Source organism: Aythya fuligula, chromosome 11 (assembly GCF_009819795.1).
Source record: "Aythya fuligula isolate bAytFul2 chromosome 11, bAytFul2.pri, whole genome shotgun sequence".
Classification (NCBI taxonomy): domain Eukaryota; kingdom Metazoa; phylum Chordata; class Aves; order Anseriformes; family Anatidae; genus Aythya; species Aythya fuligula.
Genome location: NC_045569.1, coordinates 11,844,688 through 11,860,846, shown reverse-complemented (window position 1 = coordinate 11,860,846; position 16,159 = coordinate 11,844,688). Strand labels below are relative to the sequence as shown.

The window sequence follows — 16,159 nt, the reverse complement described above, 5'->3', positions numbered from 1 at the left end:
CAACTGTTTATTTTGCCTTGCAGCAAAGTGTAAAAAACCTAGAGAGGCCGTTTGCCAGCTCTAGTTTGGCTGTTTGAATAGAAGGCATCATGTAACAAAAGAGGAAAAACAGAGCAAGGAATGTCATATGCCAAAGAATTTCTTTAAGACGATCGGTTAACAAAGCATCCTACATCCAGCAGAGTAAGTAGGGCTAAGGAGGAGGGAAAAGATTCCAGACTGTGTAGGGACCTTGCAGGATCGCTGGTGTCACTGATGTCAGCTAGAAAACAGCGTGTAAGTCTTAAGAGTCAATAACTTTGTACTTGTCAGGCTCGGAAAGCACCTACCTGTGAAGCCACATGTGGCAGAAGTAAACCCACGCAGAGGCAGTGAGTAGAAGAAACTATAAGTCTGGGAGAGCTCAAGGCACAACTGCACAGTAATGCAAACCATGTCTGGGAATCAATCCCATATCAAATTGGATTATAAAATGTATAAATAAAGTATATATTGAAACTTGATAATAGTTCAGGGAGTGACCTTACAGAGATTTGTAGCATGTAGACTGGAGATGCAATCTAGGTGGGAGAAGCAGGAAAGTGCAAATGGAGGAGCAAATGCCGTGGTTGCAAAGAACAGTCGTGGGGTTACGGTCCTTCCCCTGATGTGCTTATGCATTCTGCATAGAAACTCATTGGATTCAGGCAGCTTTTTTTTTTGCCATTTTCTCTCAGCACTGTGAATCTTACATAGCACAATGTTTGAGCCTCCATGCAAGGGGTGCTGTGAGCCAACCCCGTCTGTATTCCGGAGGACAGGGTGTCTCCCTTAGCGGGTGTCTGCTTAGCCTGAGGAAAACAGACAAACCAGGAATCCAGGTTTCAGCCCCTGGCTGTTGCCCAAGTCCCTAACCTATTGTTCGGTAACCAGGAGGCAGCTCTTCAGCTCCTCCTCCACCTATCCCTTTGGGAAAACTTTCACCGCCGGGCCCTTATAGTTTGTCTTTCCTATGGCACATATCAGTGTCTTCCATGGGCAGGAAGGGAAGAAAGCCCCGATCAAGTGGCATTTAAATTAGCACATGTCACAGGTTTGCTGTCCTGACAGAGCAGTGGAAGATGATGCCAGAAGGCAGAGCTCTGCCCCAAAAGAAGCCTTGCATCCTTCCCCTTCTTGAGAGGTTTTGCCTTCGGGTCCCACTGCTGATGCAGAGGCCACCCGAGGGCAATGGCTGAGGGGTCCCCGACCAGCAGGCACAGAGGGGTGGGCTTTGCACCTCCAGAGGCGAGGCTGCCTGTGCGTGGCCTTTCTTCCTTGGGAGACCATTTATTATTAATCACTGTATGTAAATCAAGCCCTCCAGCCCCATTGATTGGTTTCGTGCTGCGCTGACGTAAACGTGTGTGCATTTTCACGAGCTTCCTGCAACTGGTGAGCAGCCCTCACGACGGTCCCGCGCGGGGCCGAGCGGTTTCCCTGGGTGCAGTCACACCACGTGAGGGCTGTCTGCCAGCCCCCTGGCAGGACGTATGTTTGCATGCAGGGATTTCTGCACATTGCCTCGACCTTTGCAGCACATTGGCTGTTCGAGTGCGACTTGTGGTCCACCGTTGGCTTCCTGTAGTATCGCTGCTTCCAGCTTTCTCCCTCTTACGTTGCCAATCCGTTTTTTCCCAGATGTGTTAGCTTTTTCCTTTTGCAAGCTAAATTTTGGGTTACTCGCAGCTCGTATTTCTCACAGACCTAGGGCTCTGTGAGTCATTTGTCATATCCGTTTTGCCGTTGCTGGTTTCAGCGGAGTGACTGCATGTTTATCCACACACTCACAGGAGCACAGGAGAGTACCTTGGGCTCAATGCTTGCAGAGGCTCCTGGCGTCCTGTCCTGCGGTGCCTCTTCCAGAGCACGGCAGGCGTTAGGTGAGGCAGATCCGGACGAGGAATACAACCCAAGCAAGGCGTCTCGTGCCAGGCACTGTGCCATGCTGTGGTGGCGTCTTTTGTCATCGTTTGCTTAAACTAATAGCTTGCTCGTTGGGTTTCAGCCCAGATATCCTTCTTGCCATCTGAGCCAACGTACATTTGTATTTCTGCAAAGATTTCTTGAAGCACAGTTATCTGGGATGCAGTGAGGAGCGCTCCTTCAGGGTTATTCCATTACTGTGGAGGTGTTTGTGAGGTGGAGGTCCCTGGGATGTTAGCACCGTACTGATAGCACTGCGTCCCCCTACCCACCCGCAGGCTCCTGCTGGGGGTCCCGAGTGTTTTGTGCCCGAGCAGATCTAGCTGCAGGGCTGGAGGCTTACTGCCCTGCTTCTTACAGCAGAGCGGAAGGAAGACGATGCCTTTCCCATCAGTTTGCTCTCTAAAGACCATGTCCCAAAGCAAGGGAACGAGTTTAACTGCATAAAGATTCCTTGATTTCAGTAAAACCGTTTACATATGTGGTGCCCTGCCTGTAGAAACACAAAGTAGGACCGTAGCCTGAGGGAGAAGGCAGGCATTCATCTTAAAAAAGTTAAAAAATAAAAGATGACATTCCATACCGCGGTGCCTCTCCAAATACCAGGGCTTTTGAAAGATATTAGCGGTGCAGCGAACTCAACAGATAATTCTTTTCGTATGGTGTCTGGATCAGGTGACTCACATATGTTCACATTTTCAGGTACTCGCTTTTGCTGCTTTTTATCAGGAGTTATTTTTCAAAATCTTCCTCTTCTGCAAACTTTATTTTTCTTTGTCACAGTCAGTATTCATATCACAGCCTTTAGAAGAAGGTAGCATAAAGTTATTAAGCCTCGTGGCTAGAATTTTAATGTCTGCGATGATTTATCACCGGTAATAAGCCTGTCCTGTCTATTAATGTTTTGTTTTCTCTGTGTTTGTTTGAGAGACGCTGCTTTGGAGCTTTTCATTGCTGTTAAGGGAGCAGGTTGGTTTTCTGAGCAGGTTTTTTTTGAATTGGTGCTTCTGGTAAAACGGCAAGGATTCCATGTTAAAAGGTGAACGCAGATTAGAGGAGACACAGTTGTCAGACAGGGCTCTTCAGCATTATAACGCTGTGAGTGCTTTCTCCTCGTCTTCTGCAAGATGCTTTGTGCCATCTCCTGCCTTACAAATGAGTGGATTCACCTGTGTGTAATTGCTGTGCTATTGTGCTGCACGGGATCTGATCACACAAAGGCAAAGACTTTGTTTATGGTGCCAACTGCGTGCCCAGCTCTGCTTCCAGGATCAGCTCCTAGCTGTTACGTTTTTAGAAGCCCATAATAATAAAGATTTTAGTGGCAACATGTTAAGAAGAACGCCATCTTCTTCAGTAGATGTGGGAGCAAGGGGAGCAATTTTTTAACAAGAAGCTTTTACTTTTTCAAAACATTTGCTGCTAGATGAAGATGTTAGTTTACTTCTTTGTCAAAAGTCAGCAATATGCTTGACCTGGTGTAGTACCAGGGGTGGCAGAGTCATCTCTACAGCCAAAAGTGTGCTGTCTGCATGACAGATTTTATTGAAAAGGGCTGCCATCATGTGCGGTTCCTGTGAGATTGAGCTGGGGATCTTCAGGATTAAAAGCATGAGCAGCATGAGCTAAAACTCTTTGTCTGTGAAAGATGATTTGGGCATGTCATGTGCCACCACCAGTGCTTTAAGAAGTAAAAGGAAGTGATAACTAAAATTAAAATGTTGAATACCGGCCTGAAAGCCTTATGACTGGATTTCATTGATTCGTATGAGGTGTATGTAAACACAGTACCTGGATCCCAGGATAAATCTGTGTGTTTAGTCTTCCCTAATGTCCTCCCCAGTTCCAGATATGTGTCTCCTTAACCAAGTTCTCTGTGTAATTGCCTTTTCCTAGTTATTTGTGCAAGATGAGTCAGAACAACACGCTGTTTCTTTACAGCTGCTTTCTAAAACAAAATGGTAACCTGATGTAAAACATGGACTTTTTTTTGCTGAGCTGCCAATGGAGAGTGCTAAGATTCCTTGCTCAGTATGGATGCTATTCCCAATACGGAGGTAAAGGGTGTTTTAAAAATTTAGTATTAATGTATGCGGGAAAACAGCTATTACCGTTCCACACATGCAATTTGCCCCTGACAGCCTGTATCCTTTAAAAATCACTGCTCCTTTAAAATTAATCCTCTGGTTGCCCCTCAAAGTCAGTTACAGAAATGAGACAGAGTAATGGCCAGAAGCCCTGGTGGTGTTTGGAGAAGGAAAGTAAGAGAAAATCAGAAGCTTTTGGAAGAAAGCAGATTTCTGGAGTAAGTTTTGTAACTTCTGTAATACAACTGCTCCTGAGTCACTGGCTTTTGTAGGTAACTCATGTTCGTGGAAACACCATATTCTGGCAAGTTATTTAAAGGTAACACAAAATACTGACACATACCTCATACACAAATTCAAGTTAATTTAGTGGATAGAAAGAGAGGATGTTCCAAAGTAAGTCTTAAACCTACAAGTATGTAAACATGTAGGCAAATTCAAGCCCATAATTAATAAGTAGAGATTAAAATCTAAATCAAACAGAGCACTTGCATGCTTAAAACTTACATTTACGGTTTCTGATGTGAAATTGTTAAGTAAGCATATTTTTTATAATAATGGGCATGCCACCCTACAAGTCTGGTCACTACCATACTGATATATCCCACTTGTCTCTGAGGTTAATGCCACTTACAGCTCCAAAAAAGTGTGTCTTTTTGTCTGTCATGTTTTTGTTTGAGTGATTTTTTTCTAATCTGGATTAGCAATTAGGATTTAAGTTCCTAGGTCCATATGTACATATGGGAATGCTTCAAATATTTTAATGCAAAGAGTTTCATTCCTGTAGGTTGCTGCTTGAGGATTGTTTTGTTTTGTTTTGAGAAAAATGTTCATTTTGATAAACAAGGTTGTTAATTTTTTAGGGAGTATCTAAGTAAATATAAGCAACATTATGTTTTTGGTTGAATCTAAATGAAGGCTAAATGAAAACTGTCATTCTGAGGTTTTGGAAGCTGAAAAAACAGGCAGGTGGGAAGGAGTATGACTTGGCTTGGAAAAGTTCATTCCTAACTCTCTCTAGGCAGACAGATTAAAATTCCTGAGAGTTTAACCTAGACTGAGGGACTTTGCAGAGAAGGTATTTGACACTGTAATGACAGCAGAATCTAAGCAAGCCCAGTAAAAATACCAAGTTTGGGCCTGACTGCTGCACAGAGACCACTGTGACTGCATGAATCTCTTCTTCTTCAAAAAAAAAAGTACTGTTGTTGCAGTGAACCAGCTGATCCAGGCAGAAGTTGCATGTTAGTTAGCAAAACAGGCTGCTAGTTTCATCAGTTGGCTTGCACCATAGATGGGGCTAAGACTTGGGGGGTAATGACAGCAATTATTCACAGACAGTTGTTCAGCTTACAGCAACCCAAGGCTTCCTACAAATGCCGAGCTCTTCTGCAGGTACGAATTTGCAGTTTGTCAGTGGAGTAAACAGGAAATCCTGACTTTGAATGAAAAATTATTGCAAGTCACTCTATTTCATTGGCTCTGCAATTAGATTTCATGGTTTCTCGTTCTCCCTAGACGGAGCACATGTTGTTGTACATGTGATTTGCGTCACAACAAAATAATTGGCCTGGGTGCTGATGATATTTGGTGATTATTACTCATCCCATAGCGCCAAAATCTGGATTTAGACCTTTGTGCTGCTGAGGAGTCACAGTCTGAATGCACTTGTTCAGTGGTAAGGAGCATTTTGGTCCCCTGATGTAATCCTTAGCTGCAAGTAAGGCTAACAAAACAGGTCACAGAGGACACAAGCAGGAGGTTTTTCTGTTCCCAAAGGCCCAGGTTAATGGTTGCAGCACTCCAAAGTGTCAACCTTGGAACCTCCCTAGCAGGAGCCTTCTAGGTGCAGCAAGTGAAGCAGCAAGTGAAGCGGTCGTTCCCTTCTGCACCTTGGATCTTTGTGTCCACCCTTCATAAACTGAAGGTTTGCCCCTGCAATCTCCATCAGTCAGATTTCCTTACAACAATTCTAGCTGCAAGCTATTGTGTCAACAAGGTTTGTGTACTTTGTGGGAAGCTGTTCCAAATCCTGCAGAGCAGTTCTTGGTGTTCTTCAGCCTGGAAGTTTTGTGCCGTTCCAGTTTTTTTAACTGACTTTTTAGGGAAGTAAATTGCATTGGAAGAGAAATGGTAAATTAAGCCAGCCAAGTCTGGAGATTGCAGTCTTCCAGAAATTTGCTTACCTTTTGGCTTTAAGTGTGTCAATATGAGCATAAGAACCAGCAACACTTCTTTTAATAACAGCTTGAGCAGCACAGAATGGATCTTCGGATATGTGAAGCAGATGAGCCTTGAGTATAAAAACTGGTTGTGTGGATTTGACCAAATGTCAGTGCCCAAGGCAGGCTGCACCCGACTGAAAAGGTTTTGATCAAGTTGACTGGCCAAAACATCCTATCACATGATAAAACATTTTTCCTTAAAACAAAAACCATCAATGAAAGAGTAAAATTCCAGTGTAAAATGTGGAAGGCCCAAAAATATGCAACAGTCTCTCGCATTCTTGTACCATTCATCCACTCTTTCTAACAGAGCTGATATGACAGGTGGCAGGATTCATCCAGGTACTTTGGGGGGGAGGAAATGGCATGATTTTAGTGTCCCTTCTTACAAGAAGAGAGTGGCAAGAGAGAAATATGGTGTTTGTGCATGTGCAGTCCCCAGAATTTCTCATGTGTTGATGTCTTGACTGTTTAATCAGTGTTTATTTGCTGTATGTCTTCCAAACACATTTTTGTATGTGCATTTCTTGCACACCTTTAATATTTCAAGACAAAAATATTTGTAGTAAGATGATAAAGAAGGATAACCAAATTTTGTCATCAGAAAATGCTTTAATTTGGTGTTAGTGGGCTCACTGTGGTTTGCTCAAGTGGATGTACATTGCAAACAGTATTTTGATACCTGAGGAATAATTTACTTAAAGAAGTAAACACAAAATGCCTCAGGGCTGGCAGTATTTGTTGAAAAGGAACAACCTCTCACCACCTATCCACAAATAAAAAAGTAATTTTGTGAGCCATGAAACTTAAGAAGATTATTTTTCTCTGGCTTGCCTTTATGTGGATTCCCCGTTGTCTAGTGTTGCGGTTAAGCTTGCATTGCAAGCTGTCTCTCAGCATATGGGCTACTGGTCTGTCCATCTTCGGATGGACGGCTTGTTTATCACAAAACATGAGGAAACTTAATATCTCTGGTCTTTCTTCTTTTGTCTGATGTGGCAAAATGAGCTGGCGTGTTCCTAAGTTACTGCAGGTGAGAGTTTGACTGAAAATAGTGTGATCACATCCTATCCTTACAGCCTGGAAAAAAAACATATCCTAATAGTAGCACTATTGCTTCACTGAAAGTGGCAGGGAAACATTTCATTTGGAGAAAATGGAGCAGTTGTGCAACAGTCCAACTTTGGTGTGTGGTCACTGACTGGGAGGGTTGCAGCTTGATAACCTGAAATCTTCATCCAACAAAGCTGAAAGTGTTTGTTAGGAGTAATGCCTAGCTTTTCATCTCTGGGCTTCATCTGCTTTATAGGAAGAACTGTACCATCGTCCCCATTTGTAAAATGAGAGTGAAGGAGGTGCAGTGATGTGGCCAAGGGCAGCCCAGAGGCCAGTGGCAGAGGCAGCTCCCCCGTCCCCTCGTCTGGCATCTTTCTGTCCCAGCCATGCACGCTGGCGGAGGGCTCGAATCACATGAGTAGGCTGGTTATCTACAAAGTCATGCATATAGATACTAGTCATGCAGAACTAAGCCTCGGCCCCATTTTCATACTGAAGATGAAAGCAGCTCTGCAGAAAGTGTATTTCAACTTTATGTCTTAAAAAATATGCTGCTAATTAGGGATGTAAAGGGGCTGAACTCAGCTGCAGGACTGCTGATCTTTCCTAGTGAGACATTGCCTGCCAGCATTGTTTGGACTCCAACTAACCCTTCATTGTCTTCTATCTCGACGAGGTCCCGAGCATGCACAGAAAAAAAGGATTGATGTCTTTATATTGTCATTTCTGGCTGTCTGCAGGATACCCTTCAGCCATTTTCAGCAGTGCTCAAAAGTATGCTCTGCTGTTTTTAATCTTATTTTGCTTTTTGTTTTTGCTGGTGGCACTCTTCCATGCCCAGAGACTTTTTTAATTTTTACTTTTGTAGCTGTGCAATTCTACCTTATTAAGTTGGATTCTGCTTCTAGTCTCACCCTTCACAGAGTTATCTTTTTTAATGGGTGAAAAAGTGCATATGCCAGCATTCCACACCAGGAGTTCTCGTGTATGATGTACATCAGGGAAAGAGTTGTGCTCTGCTTCAAATATCTCGTAGTCCTGATAAATGAGAGTGAAATTCTGCAGTCTCCAACCAGCTTTAGTTGGATTGTTGTAAAATATAAGTACTACGGAATTTGAGTCACAGTTTTTAGGTTGGAGAAGGTTGGATATTTTTTTTTTCATTTTAGGATCCTCTGGGGAAAAAAATTAGTATTTCACATTTTTGCAGAGCTGTATTTTAAACAATGGTTTAGGAAAGATGCTGCCATACTGCTAACTCCCAGTAGCACTAGCTATTAAAAAGTGTATTAAGTCCACGTGAATAAAAATGACACGTTACAGAGAAGCAAAATACCCTATTGTAATAATGTATTTTGAAGAGTATTGCTTTTATCCATTTAGAGCTGTGCTAATAAGCTAACTGCAGAAGATCAAGCTGCTTGCATGTGTTGGGCAATAATAAGCAACTTGAACCACTTTCCAGCAAAAAATACTATAGGCCTTTGCTTGACTGCTGTGCAGTGACTCCAGGGATTTCAGGGGGAGATACAGATCTCTGCAATGCTTCTGTGTGCTTTTGCCAATCAAAGGCATTTACAGTATGTCAAAACAATCAGTGATTACTGTGCTGCAGTTTTAATTCCCTCCTTTTGCAAAATAAAAGGACTTGTTCTTGTGGTTTCAGTGCCCACATAAGCATCTCTGCATGCTGAAGTAAAGCTTTCTTGTCCGTGCATGTGAAGCTGATAGGTATTTTTGCACGATATGTGGGGTTTTGTCAGTGTAGAATTGTGGTGGAGCAAAATGGAGCAAGGTCTGGGAGCTGCTGTGGTCCAAAAGCCACCCTGATAGCCTGGAAGTGCTGCTTCTGAACAGCAGCATACCCACAGCATGGAGGTTGTGTGCCAGCCATACAACATGACACCTGCTGTCCCTCCAAGTGGAAGGAGATGGACGCATCCGGGATGCCCTTCAGCTGCGGCGGGCAGCGCTGCCCTTGTCGTGACTGCTGCGGTAACGTAAACCTCTGCAGAAAGCTGCTCGCCGTAGACAAACAGAGACTAGGCTGCCATTCCTCTCTGCGTGTCTCCGAGAGACATGTTTCCCATTTTGCAGGGAATGTAGAGCTCTGCAGAGCAGAACACCCAGGAGGGAGTGCAGCCTCCTCTGCTTCTGCACCAGCCCTCCCAGGGAGCTCCTCCGCCTGCCTGGAAAACGCTGCCTGATCCCACAGGCAGGCAGGGGGATGATTTGTGCTCCTGGGAGCCCCCGTTGTTCTCGGAGGGCAGCTCTGCGCTGCCTTCCTTGCAGGGCTACAGATCTGCAGCCCCAGCCTGACCCACCCTCGCTCCGCAGGCTCCCTCGCCTCAGCACAGCCGCTATGGGAGGAAGGGGCTGCAGTACCAGGGCTGCCAAATCCAGCCCGGGAGAACCAGTTGGAGACACTACCTGAGAAGTCAGCAATTGCTCAGCAGCACTGCGAGCAAAATATTCATGCTGCTTTTTACATGCTAGCCTGTAAACTGCAATGTAAGTAGGCAGATTTCTTGCTTCCCCATCGGTAGTCCCTAGCAACACCGTTTGATAAAGCCCTGCTCTGGTTTGAGAGGTCCAGGCTGAATTTTCTGTTCAGCATTCCTGACCCTAGAAGCCTGGCATTTGTTTACTGAAAGAAAAAAAAAATAGAAAGAAAGAAAAAAAAAAAGCACAGTTACGTCTTTAAAGCTCTGCTGCTTGGTTGGCAAACAAATGCTGGGAAGTGCAGCTCTGCTGAGGTTGTGCAAAAAGAAAGCAATTGTTATTCATTAAGCAGATGACAGCAATGGGAGTAAAGGGGATAAAACTCGAAATCTGAAACCACCTGCTTTAATTTTAGCCATAATTGAAGCGGCTGCCCATGATGTTGCTGATGCACATATCAGATTTGCACGCCATGCGCTGCTCTCCCTGATTTCTGTGGCAGCAAGCTCCAGCCCACTGTCTGCTCTGCTTCAGGAGGGGATGAATCTCCTGTTTGATTGCAGGTTATAACGGGCACTTTAGAATCTGTTTGTTTCCTTCCAGGAGCAAAATGCAGTAGCAGTCTGGCTCTCCGATAGACAGATGCTTTAGTCATTAGTGAGGTTTCTGTGACTACAACACTGTGCCCTAGTATGGGTGCACTTATCTCTTTTGTTCCTGGTTCGAAGCGGTGATGCTTTCCTCGCTCTTGTGCTCACGCGCCCGCTCCCTTTCTCTCCCTCCCTCCCTCCCTCTCTGCCTTTGATCTTGCTGATATGGGGAAAAAATATCAGATCCAAATCTTCAGCATATTTAACCAAAACATATTGTAGGATGGGAATAATTTGTGACCGAGTACAGCAGCAGGGGGCTGCAGTATGGTTGCTTGTACTGCTTGCTTTCCATTACTACAAAACAGCAGCAATCATCAAGGAGTGCTGGGGTTGTTCTGCAGCTAAATAAGCACTTAGAGCCTCGGCGTTCATGGAGGGCTAAAGTGGTTTTGCTGGGAATGGATGGGGTGTGCAAAGCTCGCTTCTCCTGGTCTCTGATGCAGGGATTCTGGTGGAACAAGCAAAAAGAGAAGGGATCCTTCCTAATGGCAGAGAGGGTCTCGTTCTTCCCTAAATTCCCTAGGGTTCTTGCCACAGATTTGAATTGCTGTAACACTGTCGCTTCGTATTTTGACCTCATTATAATACTAAAGACATAAGCCTGAGAGCTGGGGAGCTCGCAGCAAAATCAGCAAAGGCAGGAAAGTCTTGACCTCAGCTGCACAGTGCGGTGTTAGAGTGGGAGCATTATCAGCCCATCCTTGAGCTGTTTAGTGCAGATTTATACTGCATGTGTTTGTACCTCTATGCCAACTTTCAAAAGCTATGAAAAGCTTTTTTATGCTTTCCTGCAATGATACATAGTCAAGGGGGATACTCGGATGAATAAAGAAATATGCCACAAAATGGGGAGCAGGTGAGCTGCATGAGAGATGCCTGTGCTGACCTTTACTGTGTTTGGTGCTGCTCCTTAGCTAGCGGTCGGCATTGCTGGGAATATGACATGGGGCTTAGCTGCGCTTGGGACATTGCTTAGGAGAAGATCCTCACCGCTTCGAAGAGCAGCACGTTGTGCGATCTAAGATCCCCATTCCCTTCTGGTCAGCATTCCCTGCTAAGCATGTCTTCATTCCTCTGCATTACTGATCATTTACAGCTGTTAGCTTTATTTCATGAGAAATTCTTAAAGGGCTGAGACAGTAACTGGACTGCGCTGTTCTGTAATGCAGCCCAGAGCTGGCTCCATATTTCAAGCAACCAAATGAGATTCTCAGTCTAGTCCCAGCAGACGTTGTTTGTCTCAGTCACAGGAGTCCACATTTTTCTCGGATCTCGTCTCTCTTTGGACATCATCCTTGTCATAACGAAGGGGAAGACAGCTATGGCATTCAGACAGTTGAGGTGTATTACCCCAGTACTTGGTAAACTGCCAGCATAGCCTTTGTTGGTCCAAAATGTAGATACTTCCAGCTTTAAGCAAGCATATGTTGTGTTGCAGAATGGGACACATTATCTCCCTGATTTGCTATCAGCTTGTAAAGTGAGCTGGAGTGTTTTCCCCTTCATACTTTCTTTCACCGTTACAGTCTAATACCTGTATTTAAACCGTGAATTACTGAGCCAATAATCACATTATGGGCACTTACTTAAAAACAAATAGCGAATGTCAGAAAATAATGAGTTCTGGAAAAATATCTTTGGCTCTCTTTCCCCTGTATACTCCTGGTGATGAAGAGGACCCCAAACAGCCCGTGGTGTTGTTCCTGTTCCTGCTTACACACAGCTGAACTAAAACCAAATGCAAGCCTCCATCATCCACCAGTGTGTATCTGCTATATGCATATAAATTCTCCTTTTATTGATTAATTCATTGGCTTTGTTACATGAAAGGTGTGTGTCTGCTGCGCCCACAAGGCATGGATCGTCTCCTGCAGCCCGTGCCAGCACGGTGACAGGGCCCCAACACCCACTGCTGGGTGGCAGCTGCTGCGCTCCTGGGTGGTGCCTCAGGAAAGGGACAGGGGATGGTCTGGGAGTGCTTGTACAGCCCCTGATTTAGGCATAACTCTGAGAATACTCCACCTAGGCCTAAAAGATAGCACCCATTCCTTTTGCAGAAAGGAAGCCTGTGGTGCTCCAAACGTTGCTCTGGTTTCTCTGTCCCCTACTAGCGTCCTTTCAGCAAGTCCAAAAGGGCTCGAATTGGTATCAGAGCTCATGCTCCTTTGAGAGCTACATAGCCAGCAGATGCTTTACAGTGAAAGAGAACATCCTTTGAAAACAATCTGGTGTTTATTAATCAACAAGAATTCAGTGTTTGGGGTCCTTCGGCAGGAAGAGAGAAGGAAAGCACATGTGGGCCTGGCCTCCTGAGTGAAAACATGCAGGTTGCCTCTCCTTGCTGCTCTGAAGAGCAGATTTCTTATAGCACTGGTATGTCAGCACCTAGCTTTCAATTCCAGTGACATTTGGCAGGATTCGATGTGCTTATGTTGAGACCGAGTTCCCTGAGAGGCAGCAAGCCATTCACCTGCTCTCTGGTGTTGCCCTGTAGCTGTCTGGATTCGTTAGGCTCTCTTTTCTTAGTCAGAGAGTTCCCTGGACACTTAGTTTTAGACGCCCACGTATGCTCCAAAGTGCCATTTTTGGTAAGGCAGGTATTCAGATCTTATTTAAAGCTGCTCTGTGTTTCTGGTTGGTGTGAGCAGGCACCTGGGCTCTGTTACTGTGTCACAGAAGACTGAAATGGGTATGGACAAGACCGAGCCCTGGGCCTGCCTGGGCCTTGTGATCAGTGCCCTTGCTCAAAGGCACAAGTCCAGAGTCCAAGCACTGCTGAGCCGGGGGCACTGTCCCAGTCCCAATTCCTTGCTGTTTCTCAGGAGAGCATCCTTGCCACTCCTCCCTTAGCTGCTGTGTATCTGTATCTTGAGAAATACGAGGACAGGAAGAAAACTTGAAAGAAGAGGTGGAGCACACGGGGGAATGGTGGCCTAAAGCACTTGTTAGGACACGCCGGGGGAAGGAGAGTGCCAGACCTTCCTCCTGGTGTGCGTTACACATTTTACATTGGGTAACACCACGACCACCAGGAAGCACCAGTGTGAGCTGGTCTGGTTTTCCTGCTCTGGAGTCTCAAAGATGCCATCTGTTCCCCATTTATTACAGAAGTTATTTAGGTGGCCATGTGAGACAGACAGCGTTACCCTCTGGGCTTCGGTGCCTCTGATGAGGCAGTATCCAAGTTTAACACTTAAATTAAGCGGGCTCAATTTTATTGCCTTCATGTGTTATAATGGCCATGGAATGAAATCAACAAAACTTTTTGTCTGCTCGTTGGTCTTCTGGTGTCTCCCTGAAGTGTTTCTGTCATATGCTGACATTTGTTGATACTAAGTATGCTGACCGGCCTGCCTGAAAACCAGCAGCCGTCTCCCTTTCCCACCCCTGCACATGGGGCTCCCCCCAGGGATGCAGGGTACCTGTTCCAGCACTCCAGTGGCTTGGCAGGGATTCTGGGATGAGGGGCACCACATCTGTAGTAATCCTGTGTCCGTTTCTGTCTTACAGATTGATGAACTCCCTGAAGGAGCCGTGAAGCCTCCAGCAAATAAATACCCCATCTTCTTTTTTGGGACTCATGAAACGTAAGTGAATGAACACGATCTGTGAAATGTCTTCCTCCACTTCAGCTGATGTCATCTCCACAGATTTTATTGTAACAAATCCTACCTGAAGCCACTGGGAGACTAGAGAGAGGTCCTACGAGCCTGGCTTATTTGTGTTAACATACAAGAGTGAAACCTGAAAGTAGGCATGGATGCTGCTGTGTGGATGTTATACCATGGTCTAAGGATAATTAATAATCAGTTTCTGTGTTTCTTGTAAAGTGTTGCCATAAATTTGTTACAGGATCATGTGAACTGAGATGCAGGGACAAAACTTTTATACTTGGGTGTACATGATAGCGGAGACCAGGCTGTCTCTGTTGTATCTGGGCACATTTGGGTTCTTGTCCTGTGTGAGAACTCGCTTAGTGGTTGGTAAAATGAAAGGAAGCAGACCCCGGAGTCTCACGCAAGCCTCACATAGCTTTGCAATGTATGCATTCCTTTGAGATTTGTGCTGGGGATATTGTAGGATAGAGCTTTCAGAAGTGATGGAAGAACAGAGCTGGCTGACCTCGTAGGGAGAGAAGGGATTAGAACAGAGAGGGTAAGTTAGGTCTCATAGTAATTGCTACAAAGTACAGACTTTCAACATTACAATTTAACCAGCCTCTAGTCTATTTTAAATTTTAAATTTTGTTTTGTTTTTTTTATCACAATTTCCATTCAATTTTGTGTGAAATGTTTACATTTTAAAGCTTTTCCTTCCCCACTTGCAGGCAACATGTTTTCTAGAATTCCTTAAGAAATGGAAACATGAAAAAATGAAATTCTGATGACATTTTAAATTCAGTTTCAGAGGTTTGAAGTTTTATTCACAAATTATTGTTTTTGAATTTTAATGTTTTTCCACAGTATAATAAGGCCCATAGCTCATGCATTATGTTTCGTTTTTAAAATCTTTAAGGACAGCTTCTGCTTCATCAAGATCAAAATAGTCTCTCTTCTAGTTAAAATTTTTCCTACTGTTGCTGTAATGAAACAATCTGATATTTTGATATATTGTGATCCACTGCTACTGTCATCGTCGTGTAATAGTCTAAAAAGAATAAGGATAAGCTAAAATAAACTTATGATGCCTCAAAATCAGAAACCAAAATGTAATTTCATTTTTTCTTAATGAAAACATTTTTCTTAGAAACATTTTGAGAAAAAGAAAACTGACCACTATTATTCTGAAATGAATGAATCACAGACTGCTAATCTCTTCTGTTTTGGATTTTATTAGCCTGTGATCTGACTATAACATCTGACACAGGAAAGCATTTCATACTTACTACCTTAATAATTTAAGAAGCATAACTGCTAAAAATGAACTGTAGATTGCAGTTTATGAGTTTTATAGCAGAGTAGTAGAAACTGTTACACTCTCCCAGTGGCAATGAATGTATTTCAAAGAAGTGGACGCTTTTTCAGTGTTTACCATACATAAAAGACTGTAGAAACATTTCCATACTTTACTGTTGAGCTAAATTAAGGTAGGTCCTGGTAAATTTCATGAGGTTTTCCTTTGTTGTTTGTGTTAGAACTGTTCTTGTTGATCTTGGGCAGATCTCTGTGCCTGCAGAAGCCCATGTGCAAGAACGGGCAACTTCCTATCTCACAATTATGTTACGAGAATAAATGCATTTAGAGAGGTGGAGCTCTGAGATCCTGTGACAGTAGAGACCACAGAGTTAACTTCAATTGCAGAGATCATCAGGAAAGTAGGGTGGTGATTATAGTGAGGGACAATGTGACATGCTCAGCTCTGGCCATTGGTGACATGGAATCTTCCATGTGGGAATGAAGTATTGTTGTGTTGTGTTTTTTTTGCCTTCACTGTTTTTAATTTAACGTATGATTAGGCATCCCAGTACTGTGATACAGAGAACAGTAAACACACCAGATATAGATAGCCAGTGAAAAGTAAATTATACTTTCTTCAGTTTTACATAAGAACATAGAACTTTACTGTAAATTATGTAAAAGGAGGATAAATGACCGGTCTTTTTTGTTATTATTATTTTTCCCTGCATTGTGGTGCCTGTGCTTGAAATTAGTTGGTGCAGTGCGTAGCTGACATGCAGCAGCAGAGCACAAAATCCCTCCTTTGCTGTGCTGTCTAAAAACCAATTTGGCCACAAGCACCGTGTGTGTCTCAT

General features: G+C 44.0%; 1 protein-coding gene across 1 annotated transcript in view; it reads left to right on the top strand.

Annotated features, from left to right (window-relative positions):
• The window catches only part of HDGFL3 (HDGF like 3), a 37,582-nt gene that overhangs the window by 8,353 nt on the left and 13,070 nt on the right, over positions 1 to 16,159 (top strand). The window contains exon 2 of the mRNA XM_032195105.1: positions 13,918 to 13,994. Coding sequence (XP_032050996.1) covers positions 13,918 to 13,994 — 77 coding nt within the window. The remainder of the gene's footprint in view (positions 1 to 13,917; positions 13,995 to 16,159) is intronic.